Consider the following 18856-nt stretch of genomic DNA (forward strand, 5'->3'; position numbering starts at 1 on the left):
TGTGTCCTTCTTCCATACCATGTAGATTGTAAGCCTCATGGGCAGGGCCCTCTCTCCTTCTGTACCAGTCTGTAGCTTGTCTTGTTCATGCTTAGTGCAATTGTCTGTATTATGTTTGTATACCCCTTATCATATGTACAGCGCTATGGAATGAAAGGCGCTTTAATAATAAATAATAATAATTTCCATAGGACTTCTGAAAATAGCAGTTTTTTTTTTCCGGAACTCCTATATAAATGAACGGAGAGCACTCCAGGCATGCATGGTGTACTCTCTTTCTCTTTCAGGAGATAGGTGCAGGTCTCAAGGGTGGGACCCACATCTATCTGACTTTGATGCCATATCCTAGTGATATGCTGTCAAAGTCCCAGATTAAACAACCCCTTCAAGGGCATGTTAGTGTATAAAGGCTTTCTAAACATAGATTATATGTGTCCGAATGTATAGCATCGTGGACTATATTATTCCAAAATAAATAATAATACAAGAATGACCCTAAAATAAGAAAGCTATTTATATAATTGGGGCATGGTTCAATTTACTTGAGTCAGATCAGCCTCTTTTCCCACTAGAATTCAGTGACCTTTGAGTCTCTGAAATTCCTCCACTCTATAACATGGAAACTGATAGCCCCAGTTAAAGAGCACTTATTCAAAAACCGCAGGGAAATCCGTCCGTCTATCAAAACAGTCCTACTGTTTTGTGCCCTAAATGCTGATCTCAACCAACTACAACATACAATCCATTATCCTTGTGAAAACAAAAAGATAATTTGGTACAGTTGTTTACACAGCTAAAAGGTTTAGTCCTTAGAAATGCCATCCTCAGGAGAGAAGCTTTTAATATTCCCTGCGGTGGGACACAATTTGTCTACATCCTCGGGGTAGGTGCTGGAGAAATGTTGCTAATAAACTAAAAATGCAGCAATTAAAGGGTGAATTTGTTTCCCACTGAAGCATTTGAAATGTCTTCTGTAAACGGATCTTATGAGACGAATGCCACCTTCAAACATTTGTTCTAGTGACACTTGAGAATGTGTTAATCCCAAGATATTTACATCTGTAGCAGATTGACTTCCTGGGTTTTGCTGTTCATTGAAAGATTCTAAGAAGAGTCAAGGTCAATAATCTTCAGTAAAGTAGCAGTTGTTTCATGTATTTCTTATACTCTTTTTTTCTGTAGACCTTATTCAAAATCTTTGTAGCCATCATTTACTCCATAATGGCAGGTTTACACCAGTGCTAGTAATGTCTGTTGTTCTGATCGGACTGAGGAGCACAACAAATAATGGAAATGCCGGACTGTGCACATAACTGAACCGAATGTAGCTTAGGAAACCTTATTGACTAAAATGGGGTCTGTTCAGTTTATGTTCAGGAGTCTGATTAAAAAAGTCCCTTATGCAGGACCTTCTTTTTCCACCCTTTTTGGCCGACGAAAAACTGCAATATAGATGTGAACATGCCCTAAGTAGAGAAGTATGGAGAATAGTGAACATCCTGTTAGCTAAATTGTGTAAAATGTTGGATTTACCTTTAAGCACAATAGACTTTTGAGGTAAGAGCGTCTGCTGAAGGGACAACTTACATGTAAATACACAAAAAAGTATAGTCATAAATTATGAATGTATATACTGTAATTAATTAGGTGCTGCCAGTAAAAGAGGGACACCCAAGTACAGACAAATTAAAAAGCTGAAGATGGTACTAGAAGCCAACAATTTCAAGCCATACATGACTTAAGGTGTGGCCTACTTGATGGATAGTGTTTAAAGCCTACCATACAGATGAGATAATCATTGTGTCCATGGTTGTCCATGGGATCATTTGTTTGTACAATCCCACTGGCAACACGCTAAACTAAACTGCCCAAACAGAAGATGATCCCTGAGTAAAATGGCAAAGGAATGTCTGAATTTGGCCGGTCATGCCATGCACATGTAGCTTCTACCAACCAAAGTTTTCCAACCTGGCTGATCATGTGTTCAGCAGACAAAAATCTGCCGTCTGCCGTCACAAATGGCAGTTTGTGTTAATTTTTAAAACAATTTTCCAAAATCAGTCACTTTGGTGGACTTTTTAATCTCATGAATATGGGTACTTTACATCACCAGACAATCTGTACCTACAGATTTTTCAGATGGCGATCTAGTACTGTACATGGATCAAATGCTCTGTTAATCGTAGTAGTCCAACTGCCACTGGTCAAATATATCAGCACCACACAATGTGAATACGACCATATAGTGCTCAAATGATACCATCATACAGTCATCAAATACGGTACAGACCATAGAGTGAACAGCTCGCTATATAAAGTAATATTAGAGTTAACAGTAGATACAAACCTTGGATGCCAAGCCATTTGTGGACTCCCTTTCATCTGCACCAAATGATATGCCCTGTCACTTACCCATGATGCCAGCCCTGAATAGTACCACCTAGTTATTAGTACCAGTATTCAATATCTTTTGTTTCGCCACCACCGTTTCTTGTCTTTGATAGTTTCCTGTGCACCAGTGGATGATGTGGACCACAATGGACTGCTATATAGAGATCTACAAGGACTGTTCCTCTTATTGTTTATTAGTATGCCTGAGATATGTGACCACACATAAGTAAAATAAGCTACAGTTTTCAGTCTCAGTTCTTCCCATAAGTCTTGTATAAAGCGAATAACCCAGTAAACCAGCTGCAGCTGTGCATAGCTTAACTGATTACATTTCACTAGAAGGAAGTGACCATTGTAATTACATACATGTCCAGGGATTTTCTGTTACAGACACCTTGCTGCTATGTGTGCTCTACAGTGTATACTGTCTTCTCTTTGTCTACATAGGGTGACTGGACAGAATTCCTAGTATACATATATATTTTAATTTTATAACAAAGTCAATAAAAATGATACTCCTATGTGAAACTTTTTGGTTGCCCCTACTCTGATGGTGGAGCTATCTTCATGAAAGACACATAATCATGTCACAACTATGCGTCCACCAGGCTACAATAGTTTTTCAAACCCTGATGTCCTTGAGTAACGTATCTAAAGCATTTATGGAACCACAAGACTTCATTTCGAGGATGATATGGAGCCCATAGATTTGTTGGACAGCCTTTGTCTTCTCATTTTCATAACTGATCTTGATGCTTGTCACGAACCAGTGGGTGTGAACCCACTGTGCCACGTGTCGTACCTTCTCTAAGGCTGTTGTCTAAGTGAACCCATGGATCTTCACGGTACCCCTGATGTTGGAGATAGACTTTCCCGAGGGGAACACCAGGTCGCTACCTTTTGATAGGCACACAAGGCAGCTGGTCCAGGCCGACCAGGAGGTACCAGAGAAAGGTACCAGAGGTACAGGACCCAAGGATGAGGCAGAGGCGTAGTCAGACAGGCAAAAGGTCAGGGCAGGAGGCACAGGTACAGGTCAGGCAATCCAGGTCAACAACAGGAGAGTCAAGGCAAGCAGATAGGGATCTAACAGGTAGCAGAGTCCCGAAATACAGATACGAGTCAGGAACACTAGCGGAAACCAGGAACCTTAGCAGGACACACGGACCTTGACACTGAGGCATTTGGGAAGGGGGCTGAGCCACTTATATATGCGCAGGAGGGCTAGGATATGTCAGAGAGGTCACATGGTCTAACCCATAAAGCCCAGGAAGTGACGTGCGCCGGCCCTTAAGGAAGTGCTGCAGCAAACAAACAGCAAGCATGCTGTGGCCAGTGCTAAGATCAAACTGTGGAGCAGATCCCAGAACAACAGCACCCACACAGACAGAGCCCAGGACTGCAGCGGTAAATGGGAAGCACCGGCCACAGATCACTGCTGAACACAGCGCCTGGGACTGCGGCGGTAAGCAGGGGAACAGCGGCGCACAGCAGTCGCTGTTACATTGCTGCTTCTGCTATATGACTGATGTAGTGGTGCAAGTAGGAGAAAGACAAGCAAATCTTATAAGAAATATTTGCAGGATCTGAGAACTTGTACTCATTGCAGATGTTCAGGAAGTGAAGGGTCGCAATAAATTCAGGTTTCAGTCTAGTGTAAGTATGCAAATTATATCAATATGTATTTAACAAAGGGCTGTTGTACCGATAATACTCCGCAGAGCTGTAGGAAGGTAAACATGATTTTTTTTTTAAAACAAAGTAACATAGATCACAGATATTTCTTATATAATATATGCAATATTTATAGATAATTGATGTACACTACAGTAAAATCACAAATGCTTACATTACATAGGAGTTAAACCTTGGGCCACTTTTCGGTAAAAAAAACAGTTTAAACCCTGTGTTTGCAACTTTTTAAGTGGCACTGCAACAAAATTTTGCAATTTTTTTAAAAAGGGAGCATGGCAAGGCGGGGCGTGGCTAGTGGGTCTGACACATACAGTATGCCTGCATTTATTCCAGTTTTGTGGCGTATATGAAGCCAGAAATCTATGGCAGCTCAAAGCTGCAGTAGATTTCTGTTTAGGCGCACAGACTGCCGGAGTATGCTCCTAATTTACAGGTGAAAAATTTGAATATCGTGCAAAAGTCCATTTATTTCAGTAATGCAAAATAAAAGGAATTGCATTAATGCAGCTTAAAATTAGAGTTTTGTGAAAAGGTTCAATATTTTAGGCTCAAAGTGTCACACTCTAGTCAGGTAATTAATCCATACCCCATGAGCAAAGGGTACTTAAAAATTGAGACTTTGGGGTTTTATAAGCTGTAAGCCATAATCATCCAAATGATAACAAATAAAGGCTTAAAATATTTTGCTTTTGTAATAAGTCTATCTCATATATAAATTTCACCTTTTAAGTTGCATTACTGAAATAAATGAACTTTGCACAATATTCAAAGGCCTGCACCTCATCATAAAATAGGCACAACCTCCAGCAGCACAGAGGATATCACAGTGTAAAACATCTGTCTATGCTAAACTCTCCACAAATTGCTTACATGAAAGCTCAAGTTTTGAGTCTGGACACATAGACCAGTGGTCCCCAACTTCAGGGCCCACCTGCCGGTCATAATTTGAGAATATCACACAAAATGAATAACTGTAGTACGTCCTGATGCACTAAAACTAATTATATCACCTGCTTAATACTAAGGAAATCCTGAAAACCTGACCGTTAGGTGGGCCCTGAGAAATGGTAGTTGAGGAACACTGCATTAGACTACCAGACAGGTGTTCAAAATGTCATCTAAATCCTCCATCCTAGATGCATAATGCTGGCCATACACATTACGTAAATATCCACAGGACTGGCCAACCATCTAATGCATAAAGGGGCTTCCTGACTTTCTCCCGACGACAGATGTTGAGAAGACATATTTGTTGGATTTCAACTTTGTGCTTATAGTCCACATGTACCCAGGGTGCAGGCTATGAACAAGCTGTAGGTCAGATAATTGTGTTTTTGAAATCATTGATGCTACCTTAAACCCCGCCTGCAGTATTGGGAATTTGTATTTAAGAATATGTAGGGTTAATGATAGGATATGGGGGAGGGGGAGGGAGAGGGACAACCTCTGTAGATTCAGCTGTCTAAAGGTGCTCAGAGTTATTAGCTTTGTCATTGGATCTCAACAACATTGATGGAACTCACCAACAATCTAATTTCAATTTGGACCATGGGGATCTCCTGGTATACAGGATATTTGAAATATCTCCATACATCGTGAATGCTATGTCCCCACAATAACAGAAATCATTTATGACAGTCAAGATGTAGAACTTCTTGGAGCCCTGAATATTTTATTGTTGATCTACAGATGCGTAATGACAAGTTGAATTAGAAAGATCAGAAATATTATTTAATAATTTTAATATTAATAATTAATAACTAAGATATAAATTGTGATTTTCTCTTTTACAGGAACTGGTGTCAGTTCACAGTAACAAAAACAGTTACCTGTCAAGTTCAGAATGGATCTGATACTGTCGTTCAGAGAGTGTACCAGAGCTGCAGATGGCCAGGACCCTGCACAAATCTTGTGAGGTGAGTCTTGTTTGCAGTAGATGCTCAACAGTACATGGTGTCTCTTTCATTAACCCCTTCAAGCGACAGCCAGTTTGGACCAAATGCCGCAGCCCCATTTTTCAAATCTGACATGTGTCACTTTATGTGGTAATAACGTTGGAATGCTTTTACTTATCCAAGCCATTCTGAGATTGTTTTCTCATGACACATTGTACTTCATGATAGTGGTGAATTTGAGTTGATACATTTTACCTTTATACATAAAGAAATCCAAAATTTGTAGAAATTTTGGAAAAATTCGCTATTTTCAAAATTAGAATTTCTTTGCTTTTAAGACAGATAGTGATACTTCATATGTCTACTTTATGTTGGCATCATTTTTTAAATGTCATTAAAAAAATTTAGGAAGTTAGAAGACTTAGAAGTTTAGAAGCACATTTTTTTATTTTTAAGAAAATTTCTAAAGCCCACTTTTTAAAAGGACAATTTCAGTTATGAAGTCACTTTGTGGGGCTTACACAGTAGAAACCACCCATGAAGGACACCATTTTAGAAATTACACCCCTCAAGTTATTCAAAACTGATTTTACAAACTTTATTAACCCTTTAGGAGTTCCACGAGAATTAAAGCAAAATAGAGGGAAAATGTAAAAATTTTATTTTTTGGGGCAGATTATCCATTTAAATCCAATTTTTCTGTAACACAGCAAGGGTTAGCAGCTGAAGAAACCTCAATAATTATTACCCTGATTCTGCAGTTTACATAAACAACCCATATGTGGTCATAAACTGCTTTATGGGCACACGGCGGGGTGCAGAGGGAAAGGAGCGCCATATTGTTAATGGAGGGCAAATTTAGCTGGAATGGGTTTCAGGTGCCATGTCACATTTGAAGAGACCCTGAGGTACCCCTAGAAAGAAATCCCCAAAAAGTTACCCCATTTTGGAAGCTACCCCCCTCAAGGAATAAATCTAGTGATGAAGTGAATGCTTTGACCCAACAAACATTTAATAGAATTTAGAAACACATGTCTGTGAAAATAAAAAATGTACTTTCATTTCCAATATAAATTTGCTTTAGCCCCAAATTTTTTACTTTCACAAAGGGTAACAGAAGAAAATGCGCCCCAAAAATTTGTTATGCATTTTTTCCTGAATACGGCAACACCTCATACGTGGTCATAAACCGCTGTTTGGGGGCACGGCAGCATTCAGAAGGGTAAAAGCGGCATCAGGATTTTCTAACATGTAATTTGCTGAAATTAGTTTAGGGCCCAAACATTTGTATTTTTTCACCACTGTAGCTGTGTGGAGACTTGTTTTTTTGCGGGACGGGCTGTAGTTTTTATTGGTATCATTTTGGGGTACATATGTCTTTTTGATCACTTTTTATACTATTTTTTGGGGAGGTGAAGTGGGCAAAAATTGCAATTCTATCAGTGTTTTTTATTTTTTATGGGGTTCCTCTTGTGGTAAATATTATATGATTATTTTAATCTGTGGGTTGATATGGTTATGGCGATACTAAATTTATTTATTTTTTATGTTTTGCTACTTTTTCAGCATAAAATCACTTTTGTGTTAAAAATAATTATTATTTTGCATCGCCATATACTAAATTCCATAACATTTATATATTTTTTAGAAGTGAGGTGGCAAAAACAGCAATTCCGTCATTTTTTTCTAAATATTTTTTTACGGCGTTCACCGCACGGTATTATTAATATGATACTTTTATAGATCAGGTCATTACGGATGCGGCGATACCATTTATGTGCAATTTTTTATTTATTTCATTTTTTATTACATAAATTAATGGATATGAGAAAAGACAATTTTTATTTTATTTTTATTAACATTTTAATACATTTTTTTATTTTTTACTTTTTTTTGTTACAGCAGACACTTTCAGCTGATGGCAGCGGCTCAGTTCCTGAGCCACTGCCATCACAGTTGGCAGAGAGGATATGGCAGCAGGGGGCATCTGAGGGCAACAATAGGGGGCAATAGCCACATGTGGGGGGCACTTACATTTTTCAGGGGCACTGGGGGCAAGGTGGCAGTCGTATCTGATTTCAGGCTGTGATCTCCAGCGTGGAGATCACAGCCTGAAACTGTCATTTTTCTCAATGAAGTGCTCTGATTGGTTAGTCTGCAGAGACAAACCAATCAGAGCGATTGCCGGCAAGGGACCACTTTGATTGGTCCCTTGCCGACTTCTCCGGTGTCTCTGCTCTCTGGGAGAGCGGAGACTCCGGGGCTGTGATGCTTTATAGTGTCACAGCCCTGGTAAGCAAATTGGACGTGACTGTACGTCCAAATGCAGAAAGTCACTTGCAATTTGGACGTACAGTTACGTCCAAATGCGTGACAGGGTTAAAGGGGTTATGCCATGATTAATGTAAAGAAAAAAAAAATCTGATATCATATAATGCTTGACGATCTCTTTTCAGCAAACTTAGAACCAGCCCTGTACCTTACATGGATCCAGACATCTCCCCAATAATTTATCCAATTGCTCTGCACATCCTTTCTACTGCAGCTGGTGGCAGTTGAAGGATAGAACTGAACATGTGCTTCCATCTCAGTGAGCAGGACAGAGAAATTAGAAAAAGAGCAAACAGTAGGTGGCGCTATACATATAGAATTCAGTGAATAACTCAGTGGCTATTCTAAATTTTTTATTACATTCAATTACAAAAGTATTCAGATCCAGGTACTGGTTTGAAAAATTAAGAATAGTTTTAATGGGACAACCCCTTTAAATTTATGACTAGAGATGAGCAAATTTTCCGAAATTTGTTTTACAACAAAACCGAAAGGGAAAAAAAAAGTTAGTGGTGAATTAACAAGTTTTTGGTCGCTTCACCTTCTACAAAAAAAATTGAATAAAAAAGTGATCAAAAAGTTATACACACCCAAATGGTTTCAATGAAAAGTACAGAGCTCCCAGCATAAAATGACCCCTTTTTCAGCTCTGTACACATAAAAATAAAAAAAGTTATGGGGGTCAGAATATGTCAATGCAAAGAAAAACTTTTTTCAAAAGTTAAAAAAAAATATTCAGTATTAAAATGGAAGAAGAACTATAAATATGTGGTAGAAAAGTAAAAAAAAAGTTATGGTTTTTGGGAGGGCTAGGAGTAAAAAACAGAAAATTACCCGGTCTTGAAAGGGTTAATAATACACTGCACTGTCAGATTTTTTTCTAAAAGCAAAAAATTGTCCAAAAATTATGCCAATAGCAGATTCTTTGATTTCTGTCTTATGATCTGCATAATGGTGGCCGCCCTATTGAGCAATATGTGCGAGAGGAATGAGAAAAGTTTGCCAAAATTTGAATCTTTTTGGGAAGTTAGTAATGTGTGGCAAGGAGGTTTCAAACCCACCTCACCCTCAACTTCTATGGTATGTGACACTCAGGCTTGGATTTCCGGATGTATTAATCTAACATCTAACATTGACAGCAATCTTAAAATGTGGTAGGTGACACACTGCTCTGCTGACTGATTTCAGAACAACATGGTTGTGATGGGTCCATCAGATTCTTACCCAACAAACAGTTGAGTGTTGAAAGAACATCACAAACTTTATTGAGTCTTAAAAAAGAATGCGAAAATTTCTGAAAAACACTGCTATGAAATTTATGTTTCACAATTGTCAATGGAGTTACAGCTAGGAGAAACGTTGTGAATAGGATAAAACTTAGGCTACTTTCACACTTGCGTTCAGAACAGATCCGTCTGGGGTCTGCCCAGACGGATCCGCTCATATAATGCAGACGATGGGATCCGTTCATGAACGGATCCGTCTGCATTATATTGTAGAAAAAATTCTAAGTGTGAAAGTAGCTTCAGACGGATCCGTCCAGACTTTACATTGAAAGTCAATGGGGGACGGATCCATTTGAAAATTGAGCCATATTGTGTCAAATTCAAACGGATCCGTCCCCATTGACTTACATTGTAGGTCTGGACGGATCCGTTTGCCTCCGCACGGCCAGGCAGACACCCGAACGCTGCAAGCAGCGTTCAGTTGTCCGCCTGCTGAGCGGAGCGGAGGAAAGACGCTGCCAGAATGATGCATTCTAAGCGGATCCGCGTCCACTCAGAATGCATTAGGGCTGGACGGATCCATTCGGGGCCGCTTGTGACAGCCTTTAAACTGAACTCTGGGCAGATCAGGCGGCAGCTGACGAGTCACATGAGATGGGTGTGTGAGAGACCCGCCCCTCTCCATGCCGCAATCCTGCACAGAGCAGACAGTTCCGAGAACAGCCTTCATCGGGCTGTTCTCGGAACTGCCTGCTCCCGGTGACCGCATGTTTTTCAGAGCGGCTCGCGGAGCAGGCACAGGTAAGGACTTACCTCTGCATCGCCGGGCTTGGGAATAAAGATGGCAGATCGCATGTGTTCGTTGGCGAACACTGCGAACTAGCCATCACTGGAAGAGGCTGTCCGCTCCATCCTGATTAAAGAAAACCTGCCAAAGGACCTGCGACGAGTGTGAAGATGTCACCACACAGGGCTAGCGTGATCACGTGGTGATGTCATCACGCTCGCTGCAGGTCCTTTGGCGGGTTTCCTTCAATCAATTTAGGAAATGATGGATTACCCCCTGAGCACCTGAATGTGAGTCTCAGAGGCTGTGATCAAAGTTGAGCGCGATATCTCAGGGGTTAAATGACGAGGGGTGGCGTGATCACGGTTGCCCATCATTGCGCTCTTTCCATACAATGAAAAGCAATTTGTGATTAAGTAATGTGTAATGAATCAAATTTCTTCGGCAAAGCTGCTGAATCAAATTGTTTTAAACTCTGCTCATCACTAATAACAAGTATCATCTTGTGTTATTCATTTTTACTTGGCTTTGTATTTGTATTTGATGGCATTCATCTGGACCCAGTTGCCATATCACATTGCAAACACAGTATCATTGGTAGCTTCTCATACCAGGCAACTCAACTTTTGTTGTTAGACAGATGGGATGCAGGAGAAGCCTAAAGCCTGCATAGGACTAGTTCCGAAAAGCTAAATCTAAGCAAGCCGTATGAAGATACCCATTATATATAGTCTTCTAACAAAAGCATGTTATAAGAATATAAAATCTTCTGTGTACCTTCCCTCAAGGCTTGAGATGTACAGGTGAAACTCGAAAAATTAGAATATCGTCCATTTATTTCAGTAATGAAAATTAAAAGGAATTACATGAATGCAGCTTAAAATTAGAGTTTTGTTAAAAGGTTCAATATTTTAGGCTCAAAGTGTCACACTCCAGTCAGCTAATTAATACATACCCCCTGCACAAAATTGTGACTTTGGGGTTTCATAAGCTGTAAGACATAATCATCCAAATTATACCAAATAAAGCCTTGAAATATCTCACTTTGCATGTAATAAGTCTATCTCATATGTTAGTTTCACCTTTTAAGTTGCATTACTGAAATAAATGAACTTTTCACGATATTCAAATTTTTCGAGTTTCACCTGTATGTATTATGAGAAGAATGGTGCAGCAGTAAGGCTTGAGTATGCTTGGAGAATGACTTACACTGTAGTCAATATCCCTGTGCAAGGTTTGCAACAGCACAGAAGCAGAAATTTGGTGAAAGACTCCTTTAATCCAACATGCAACATATCAATAAATTGTATATCTTTATCAAGCATGGAAAGAGAGGTGTGAGTTTAGTGATGAGCGGCAAGGGTCATACTCGAATTCATGATATTTCAAGAATATTTTGTGCTATATACGTGTATTCGTTTTTTAGAATATTCGTCATTTTTTTCCATCTACAGTCATAATTCCTCCCTGCTTAAGTTGCTTGTGGGCCAATGACTCATTGGCCCACGAGCAAGAAGCAGGGAGGAATCATGTGTTTAGATTGAAAAAATTACGAATATTCGAAAAATCTATATAAAGCACTATATTCAAAATATTTACGAATTCTCGAAGTGTCGATATTCGCGAATAAAATTCGTAATTCGAATATTCGCACTCAACACTATTGACTAGTAGAGATGAGTGAATATCTTAAAAGTTCGATTCGGCTGAATTTCATAAAAAAATTAGCTTTGTGATGAATTACTTCGTCACGAAGCACATTTTTTTTTAAGCAGCGGGTGCAATGACAGGGAGCAGCAATAGCGCTGCCCCCGTCATTATACTCCTCAGATGCCGCGTTCATACATGATCGCGGCATCTGAGTGTAAAAGTAACAATAAAAATAAAATTAAATCAAACTTACTGCCTCCATTTGCTCGCGACGGACCGAAATTGGCCGAAATTCTGTGAGGCGCGAGATTATGTCATCACGCGTGGTGACGTATGAGGTCATCATGCCAGCTTGTGTAATGTTGTAATCTCGCGACGCACAGGATTTCAGCCGAGATCTTCAAGCAAGATGGAGGCTGGCGGCCCGTCGCGTGCAAATGTAGGAGGTAAGTTAGAATTTTTTTGTTTTTTATACTATTTCAGGTTACATCGATTCACTGACACGAAGCACAAGGAAATTCGTCTTCTAGGTGAATCGAATTTATCCTGAAATTGAGATCGAATTAAACTTTGTGAGGCGATTGAGGCCAAAAGTTATATAAATATCTTTGATGATTTTGTGGTCTTCTGAATGCACAGGTATAATCCATGCTGTGATGTCACAGTACAAAAATAATAAAGACAGTGATGTAACAGTATGGGGTAATAAAAGGTATCAGCACCAGGGTAATAAAAGCAGTGATATGACAGTACTGGATTAATACACACAGAAATGCCACAGTACAGATATAATAAAAACAAAGTGATGTCACAGTACGTTGGTAATAAATGCAGTGATGTCATAGCACAGGAATAATAAACACAGTGATGTCACAGTACAGAGATAATAAACACACTGATGGATTCCTGGCAAATGACTTTTCACAGGAGAATCACATAGTAATGTAACAGTACAGGAATAATAAACATAGTGCTATCACAGTACAGGGGTAATAAACACAGTGATGTCACAGAACAGGGGTAATGCACACAAGAAAGATCATTATGTACTGTGTGACATCACAATATTGAGGGAAAATGTACGATGATGTCACAAGCCAGAAATAATGCACCATAGTAAAACTCAGAATAGGGTAGCACTCAATGTTCATTATCTAATGTCATAACTAAGTACTCCATATGTCTGAGTGGCAATGGATACCCTTAATTGTTGGGCCCCTTAGCCGCTGCTAAGTCTGCTGCCCTAATAGTTATACCCATGATTATTTCTATCGGTAATATCCCTTTAGACAAAATGATGTGATTAAAATGCATAGAACTGGTTAATCCTACACTCATGTGCTATCAAAAAGCAATCACATTGACTTTGATTTGCAAAACTGTTCAAGTTCAGTTGATCTTTAATTGTTGCCATCCTGTTCTAGAACTCGCACACACTTCTGTCTGCCAAGCCACTGATGACTCATTTGCCAGGAGACCATCAGTTTGATAACAGAATCATTTCTTGCAAACAGATGTTGGTCTTGCTATCAAACTCATGTTCTCAGCTGTTTCCCGTCACCAGCCTTATTGTTTTTATTATGTCCGTTGCGAAACAATCTGATCAGTGCCATATGCCGGAGAGTAATACACTAATTGTGGACACAACAAAGGAACATAAATCTGTCCGACCAGTCATCAGCAGTGCACATATAGTAAATAGTTAGCGGTGATACACAGTTACTTTATGGCATATTGCAACACTGTTATAGACTTTGATATGTAGCTTGCTTCTTGTCATCATCCGCCAGTAACTGTTAGATTGCACATTACAGTAATAAGATATAGTTGATCTTCTATTCTCATTGTTGAATAGATTACTCAAGTCAGGGGTAGAACACTACAGGAGCAGTTGTCCATGCCTACCATTCGGTTTGTTGCTTTCATTTTTTAAGGAATGTTTAAAAATGGGAAGTAGTATTGATTACGATGGGTAACCAATCTGCGTCCCTAGACCATTAAAGGGGTTGTTCTATCTGAACATTTTTGACATATCAATGGGATATGCCATAAATGTTCAATGGGTTCTGGTCCCACTTCTAGAACCTATTCTTATCTCAAGAACGAAGACTATGCTGCACATGCTCAGCATCCTCTCCATTCACTGCTCTGAGACTTCCTGGCCTATTTCTGGAAGTCACACAGCAGTAAATGGAGAAAGCTAAGCATACATAGTATTCTCTTTATTTGTGGCAGGACTCTGTTCTTCAAATTGGGGTGGGTCAGACAGGTGGGACTCGCACCTTTTGGATATTTATGGTATATTCTATCAATATGCTATAAGTGTCTAGATGGGAATACCTCTTTTAATGCCAATGGCACCACCTTCAGTAGTGACAGGTTACCTGCAAGATGATACCCAACTAGTCATAAACCTCTAAGCCCAGTCAGAAGTTTACCTAGCTAATTTCTGTTCATGAATGTGCTGGGAATGTTGCCATGCCAATCTGTTAAGCCCCATCTTGTCAATTTATCGGTGAGGCTGGAAGTGGAACCAATCACGTTCCTGGATCAGCGTCCAATTCCAGAGCTAGGTGGAGGATTTAAATCTTCTACTCAGTCGTTGCCAGCTGCTGCTGATTGCATAGGTGTCCTGGCTCAGTTTGTACCTGCTTTGACCTGAACTCAATACTTGCTTGTTTTCCCTCTGTGTACCAACCGTGGCTTGTATTCTGGATTAACTTCTTGTCTGCTGAATTGTCTTCTACTTATTCTCTTGTTATTCTGACAGTGGCTAGTTTCTGGATTAATCCTTATCTGGTAAACTGTCTTCTTTTGATTCGCCTGGTGTTCTGAACATGGCTAGTTTCTGGATTAAACCCTAGTCTGCTGTTTGGGCTCTATCCGTTTCTCCTGGTTCTAACCCTGCTTGTTTACTTGTGGTATTTCTGGTAGGTCTGCGTCTAGCAAGCTTGTACCATTTTTTTCCTACCTTATACTGCATATGTCCTTAGCAGCCAAGTCAACCTGGCCTTGTGTCAGGTTCTCATGAAAAACCTTAGGTGTAGCCTTAGGTTCCTACCAACAGGAGTGGTTAAGGAACACTGGTATCACTTTCTGAGTTTTCTGTCTGTCTTTCCAGACAGTGAACATAGTATATCCTTACACCAGCCCTGTGTAGGACCAATATATTGTGAAGTGCTGCACAAAGACTTCCAGACAAATCAGTTCCAGTGGGACTCACAGTTTAATCCTCACTAATAGCCACTAAGCAATAATATAAGGCCTACATTAAAAACATACATAAAGTAATAGTAGCTTTAAACAAATACGAATTCTCCTGTTTAAATGTATCCATGTGTGCCTTCTTCCACTAAGCATACATATTATAGTAGCTTATAGAAAGCAAAAATTGTGCAGTGTTGTAGGGACAAGGCAGCTGACTCTTCTCCTATGGTAGTTGGAAAATAATCCAAGTATCGTACACAACATACAGTTTTCTCCTGTTCCCAATTTTTCTGTATTTTTTTCATCACAGACCGCTTCTTCTTATGAAAATATTGTTTGCAAAATATGTATTTACTTTTGCACCTTTGCATATATCTATTATATATTTTATGTATAGTATGTAAAATATGCAGCTCATTTCACACTTTGGGAAGTACATAATTATTCTGGCCAGTCTATGGGACTTTATTTGATAGTTTGGGAATGGCACACTACCAGTATTACTTTACTGCAAAAAATGTTTTTTTTCAAAATAAAAAATGTTCCATGAAGTAGTCTAATTCTGCTTTTTATTAGTTATAGGACTGTGATGAGACCCTTATATAAAACGTCATATCGTACAGCCACAGCTTTGGAGTGGAGATGCTGCCCAGGTTTCACAGGAAGTAACTGTGATGAAGGTAAGTGGATGGAGGTTAAAATAAAAGAAATGTCATTTTTTTGTATATTACGTTTATTGTCACACAAACTTGATAATGGATTTGACTGAATTGTTAAATATTTGTGTCGTCATGTTAAGTTTATGACTTCACATTTGAAGTTCTTCATTTGGTGCAATTTCCAAGGATGTCATCTCAGTGTGTGTCCATCAAATAATTAATTGGAAGATGAAAGATTTTTGATGATTTGAGTACAGATTTATTATCTGTTTATTGTGGATAATTCCCAGCGACTGTCTTTGGAACTATTGTGCCATAAGATACAGATAGATGGAATCACAAAATTTAAAAGTATTGTCTGAAATCTAATCATTTTTAGCTGAGGCTCGGCATGGGCTGATATTTAAAGGGGTTTCGGGGAATAGAATGTTGATGAGCTATCCTCAGGATAGGTAATCAATATCTGATCAAAGGAGGTCCTGCTTCCAGCACCCCTGCCAATCAGCTGTTTGAAGAGGCCACTGCACTCCAGTAAGTGTTGCAGCCTCTTCCTAGGTCAATGATGTCACTTTTATCAGTCACATGGCCTATGAGACGCTCAGTCTCATAGTGAACGAGCCTGAGCTGCAATACCATGCACAGACAGAATACAGTGGAGAGCATGCTTTTTGGTATACTGTGAGTAGGTTGCAGCGCTCACCGGAGTACCACAGCCTCTTTAAACATATGATTGTTGGGGGTGCTGCGTGTTGGACCTCGACTGATCAGATATTGATGACCTATCCTGAGGATAAGTAATCAATATAGGATTCCTGATAAACCCCTTTACAAAAATAAAACTACTCACCTAGAGGGGGTCTCTTGGTTTCAGCACTGCACCTTTGGTCTACACTGCTTCCAGTCCTCACTGGATTAGATGTGTAACATGCTCAGCCATCATTTGCCATTACTGACAGTAGTGAGTAGTGTTTTTTTTTGTTTTGTTTTGTACAGATTGAGTATGTCGCCATGTGTAATTGGACACATATACACTTCCTCTATTTTATGCTTTGTGCTTATTTCATATACACAAAAATCTGTGCATTTATTGACTTGAACATGTCACATGTGCATAGTTGCCAACTGTCCTAAATGTGGTACTGAAAATAGTTGAGGCCAACATAAACCCTGTCCATAAGTTGGTGTTCCTGGCAGGGCTTATATGTCCCAATTTTACAAACTGGAACGTTGGTAAGTAATAGTAAGCATGTGGGTCCATTTGTATAAAGTAATTCATAGAGGAACAGCATCAGTGTTCATTACACTTAGATTTTTAATACAGTTTTTTTTTAATGCAGTTTAAAAAATAAAGCATAAAACATATATAATGTACTAAGTATAGTACTTTTGTCATAGCATTTATTTTTGCTTATCATTATACTTTTGTAAGCATTCAATGCCAACATTTTAACTTTTTGTTAAAGCCAGTGTAAGGAATAAACACATGGCCGTGCTACAGCTCCATACAGCCTCCTAATTATATTGAGCTTTGATAGGGCCACTACAGACTTCTGTGTGACCATACTGTGCTACCATATTCCTCTGAGCTAATACGAATTTTGGCATGCTCCATAGTAAGCCGTATTATGCAGCTATTAGGCTACCATCACACATGCTGTTCTTTATGGCTGTTTTTGATGCTGTTTTTTCAGCCAATGTCAGAAGTGTATTCAAAATGAATTAAAGATGTAAGGAAAGGACTTCTAGTTCTTTTTTGTGCTGGTCCACTTCTGGATTTTCCTCAAAAATCTGCATCTGAAATAGCAGCAATGTGTGCTTTCATCCTTATGCAGCAATGGGAGAATATCTCCATAATATGGCACTGCATGGAGTTCCTTATGGTGATACACGGAAAGCCTATGGCTCTGTAGGGAAACTGTGTAGGGACAAAATACAAAACAGATGTATCGAACCATAGGAATTTTTGAACAGTGGCTATACACGTTTTCTTTGCACTCGTTTTCATAAATGCTGCAAAGTAAAAAGCATTACTTTTAATTACTTAACCTGGGACTTATAATGCCAGGCAAGCTTGTTAAAGTATAGAACATTGCATAAAATCAGCTTACTGTCTATTAAAGTCCCACAAATTGATGTTGGAAAACGGTTTTCCTAATGTTTTCTTTAAAAGAAAGACGTAAAGTTTGACATAATGGTAAGAGAATTCTATTAAGTATTGGCCTTCTAGTCTGAGGGAAGATGCCAGTTCTTCATGATGGTCACGAAATCTTGAAAAATAAGATATTTCCCTCTGGGCATGTTAATTTGTTCCTTCGTAGAGAATGATTTAACATTAAATCTGGTGGCGCTTGCTGCCAGAATTACCATACAATAGTCAACCGTGAAACCAGGTTCAATATTAGCACTTGCATGTTATGCAGGAAAAAGAAACACAGTAAAACCCGTGGGTGTGAATATAATAAAGTGTGGTTCTGCTTGCACTTGGCAAGTGGAGAATAGTCTTTAAGAGAAAAACTTTCCATGATGGCCATTATGTTTATGTCACTGAAACTAGCTGCAATGACTTACAAAATAATTATATTATTATACAACACCCCACAGTGCTTGCAATGATTTTTCCTTGGAGACAATGTCGGCTCTATTTAATGGCTTGAAGGAACATGGTAAATGCGGCAAGCCTTCTAGATGCACAAGTTAAGGGCCAGCAAGTTTGTATTTTTAGAAAAATGTGCATGTTTTTACCCTGACCATAAGCAATGTGCAGTATGTTTATGGGATTTCTGATGACTTCTATGACATAAAAGGAATAGTTGACAGCATCCATGCAGATAAAAAAACAACATCTGTATTGACACGTCCAAAACATAGCAGCAACGTGACGCTCCTTATGGATGACTACCATTGCTACCAGCACCAGGAAACTTAAAGTGGCCCTGGAAAATACTAAACTAACAGAAGGTGGGGAGAGCACATATTGTGGCACTAAATACTGCCCCAAAATAACCAAATACCAGA

General features: G+C 39.2%; 1 protein-coding gene across 1 annotated transcript in view; it reads left to right on the forward strand.

Annotated features, from left to right (window-relative positions):
• LOC122931706 (collagen alpha-1(XXVI) chain-like) overlaps positions 1–16058 on the forward strand; it is an 81909-nt gene extending 65851 nt beyond the window's left edge. Inside the window, exons 2-4 of the mRNA XM_044285775.1 lie at positions 5880–6002; positions 15765–15862; positions 15982–16058. Of these exons, the coding sequence (XP_044141710.1) occupies positions 5880–6002; positions 15765–15862; positions 15982–16058 (298 nt within the window). The remainder of the gene's footprint in view (positions 1–5879; positions 6003–15764; positions 15863–15981) is intronic.
• Positions 16059–18856: the final 2798 nt, after the last annotated feature.

Source organism: Bufo gargarizans, chromosome 3 (assembly GCF_014858855.1).
Source record: "Bufo gargarizans isolate SCDJY-AF-19 chromosome 3, ASM1485885v1, whole genome shotgun sequence".
Taxonomy (NCBI): domain Eukaryota; kingdom Metazoa; phylum Chordata; class Amphibia; order Anura; family Bufonidae; genus Bufo; species Bufo gargarizans.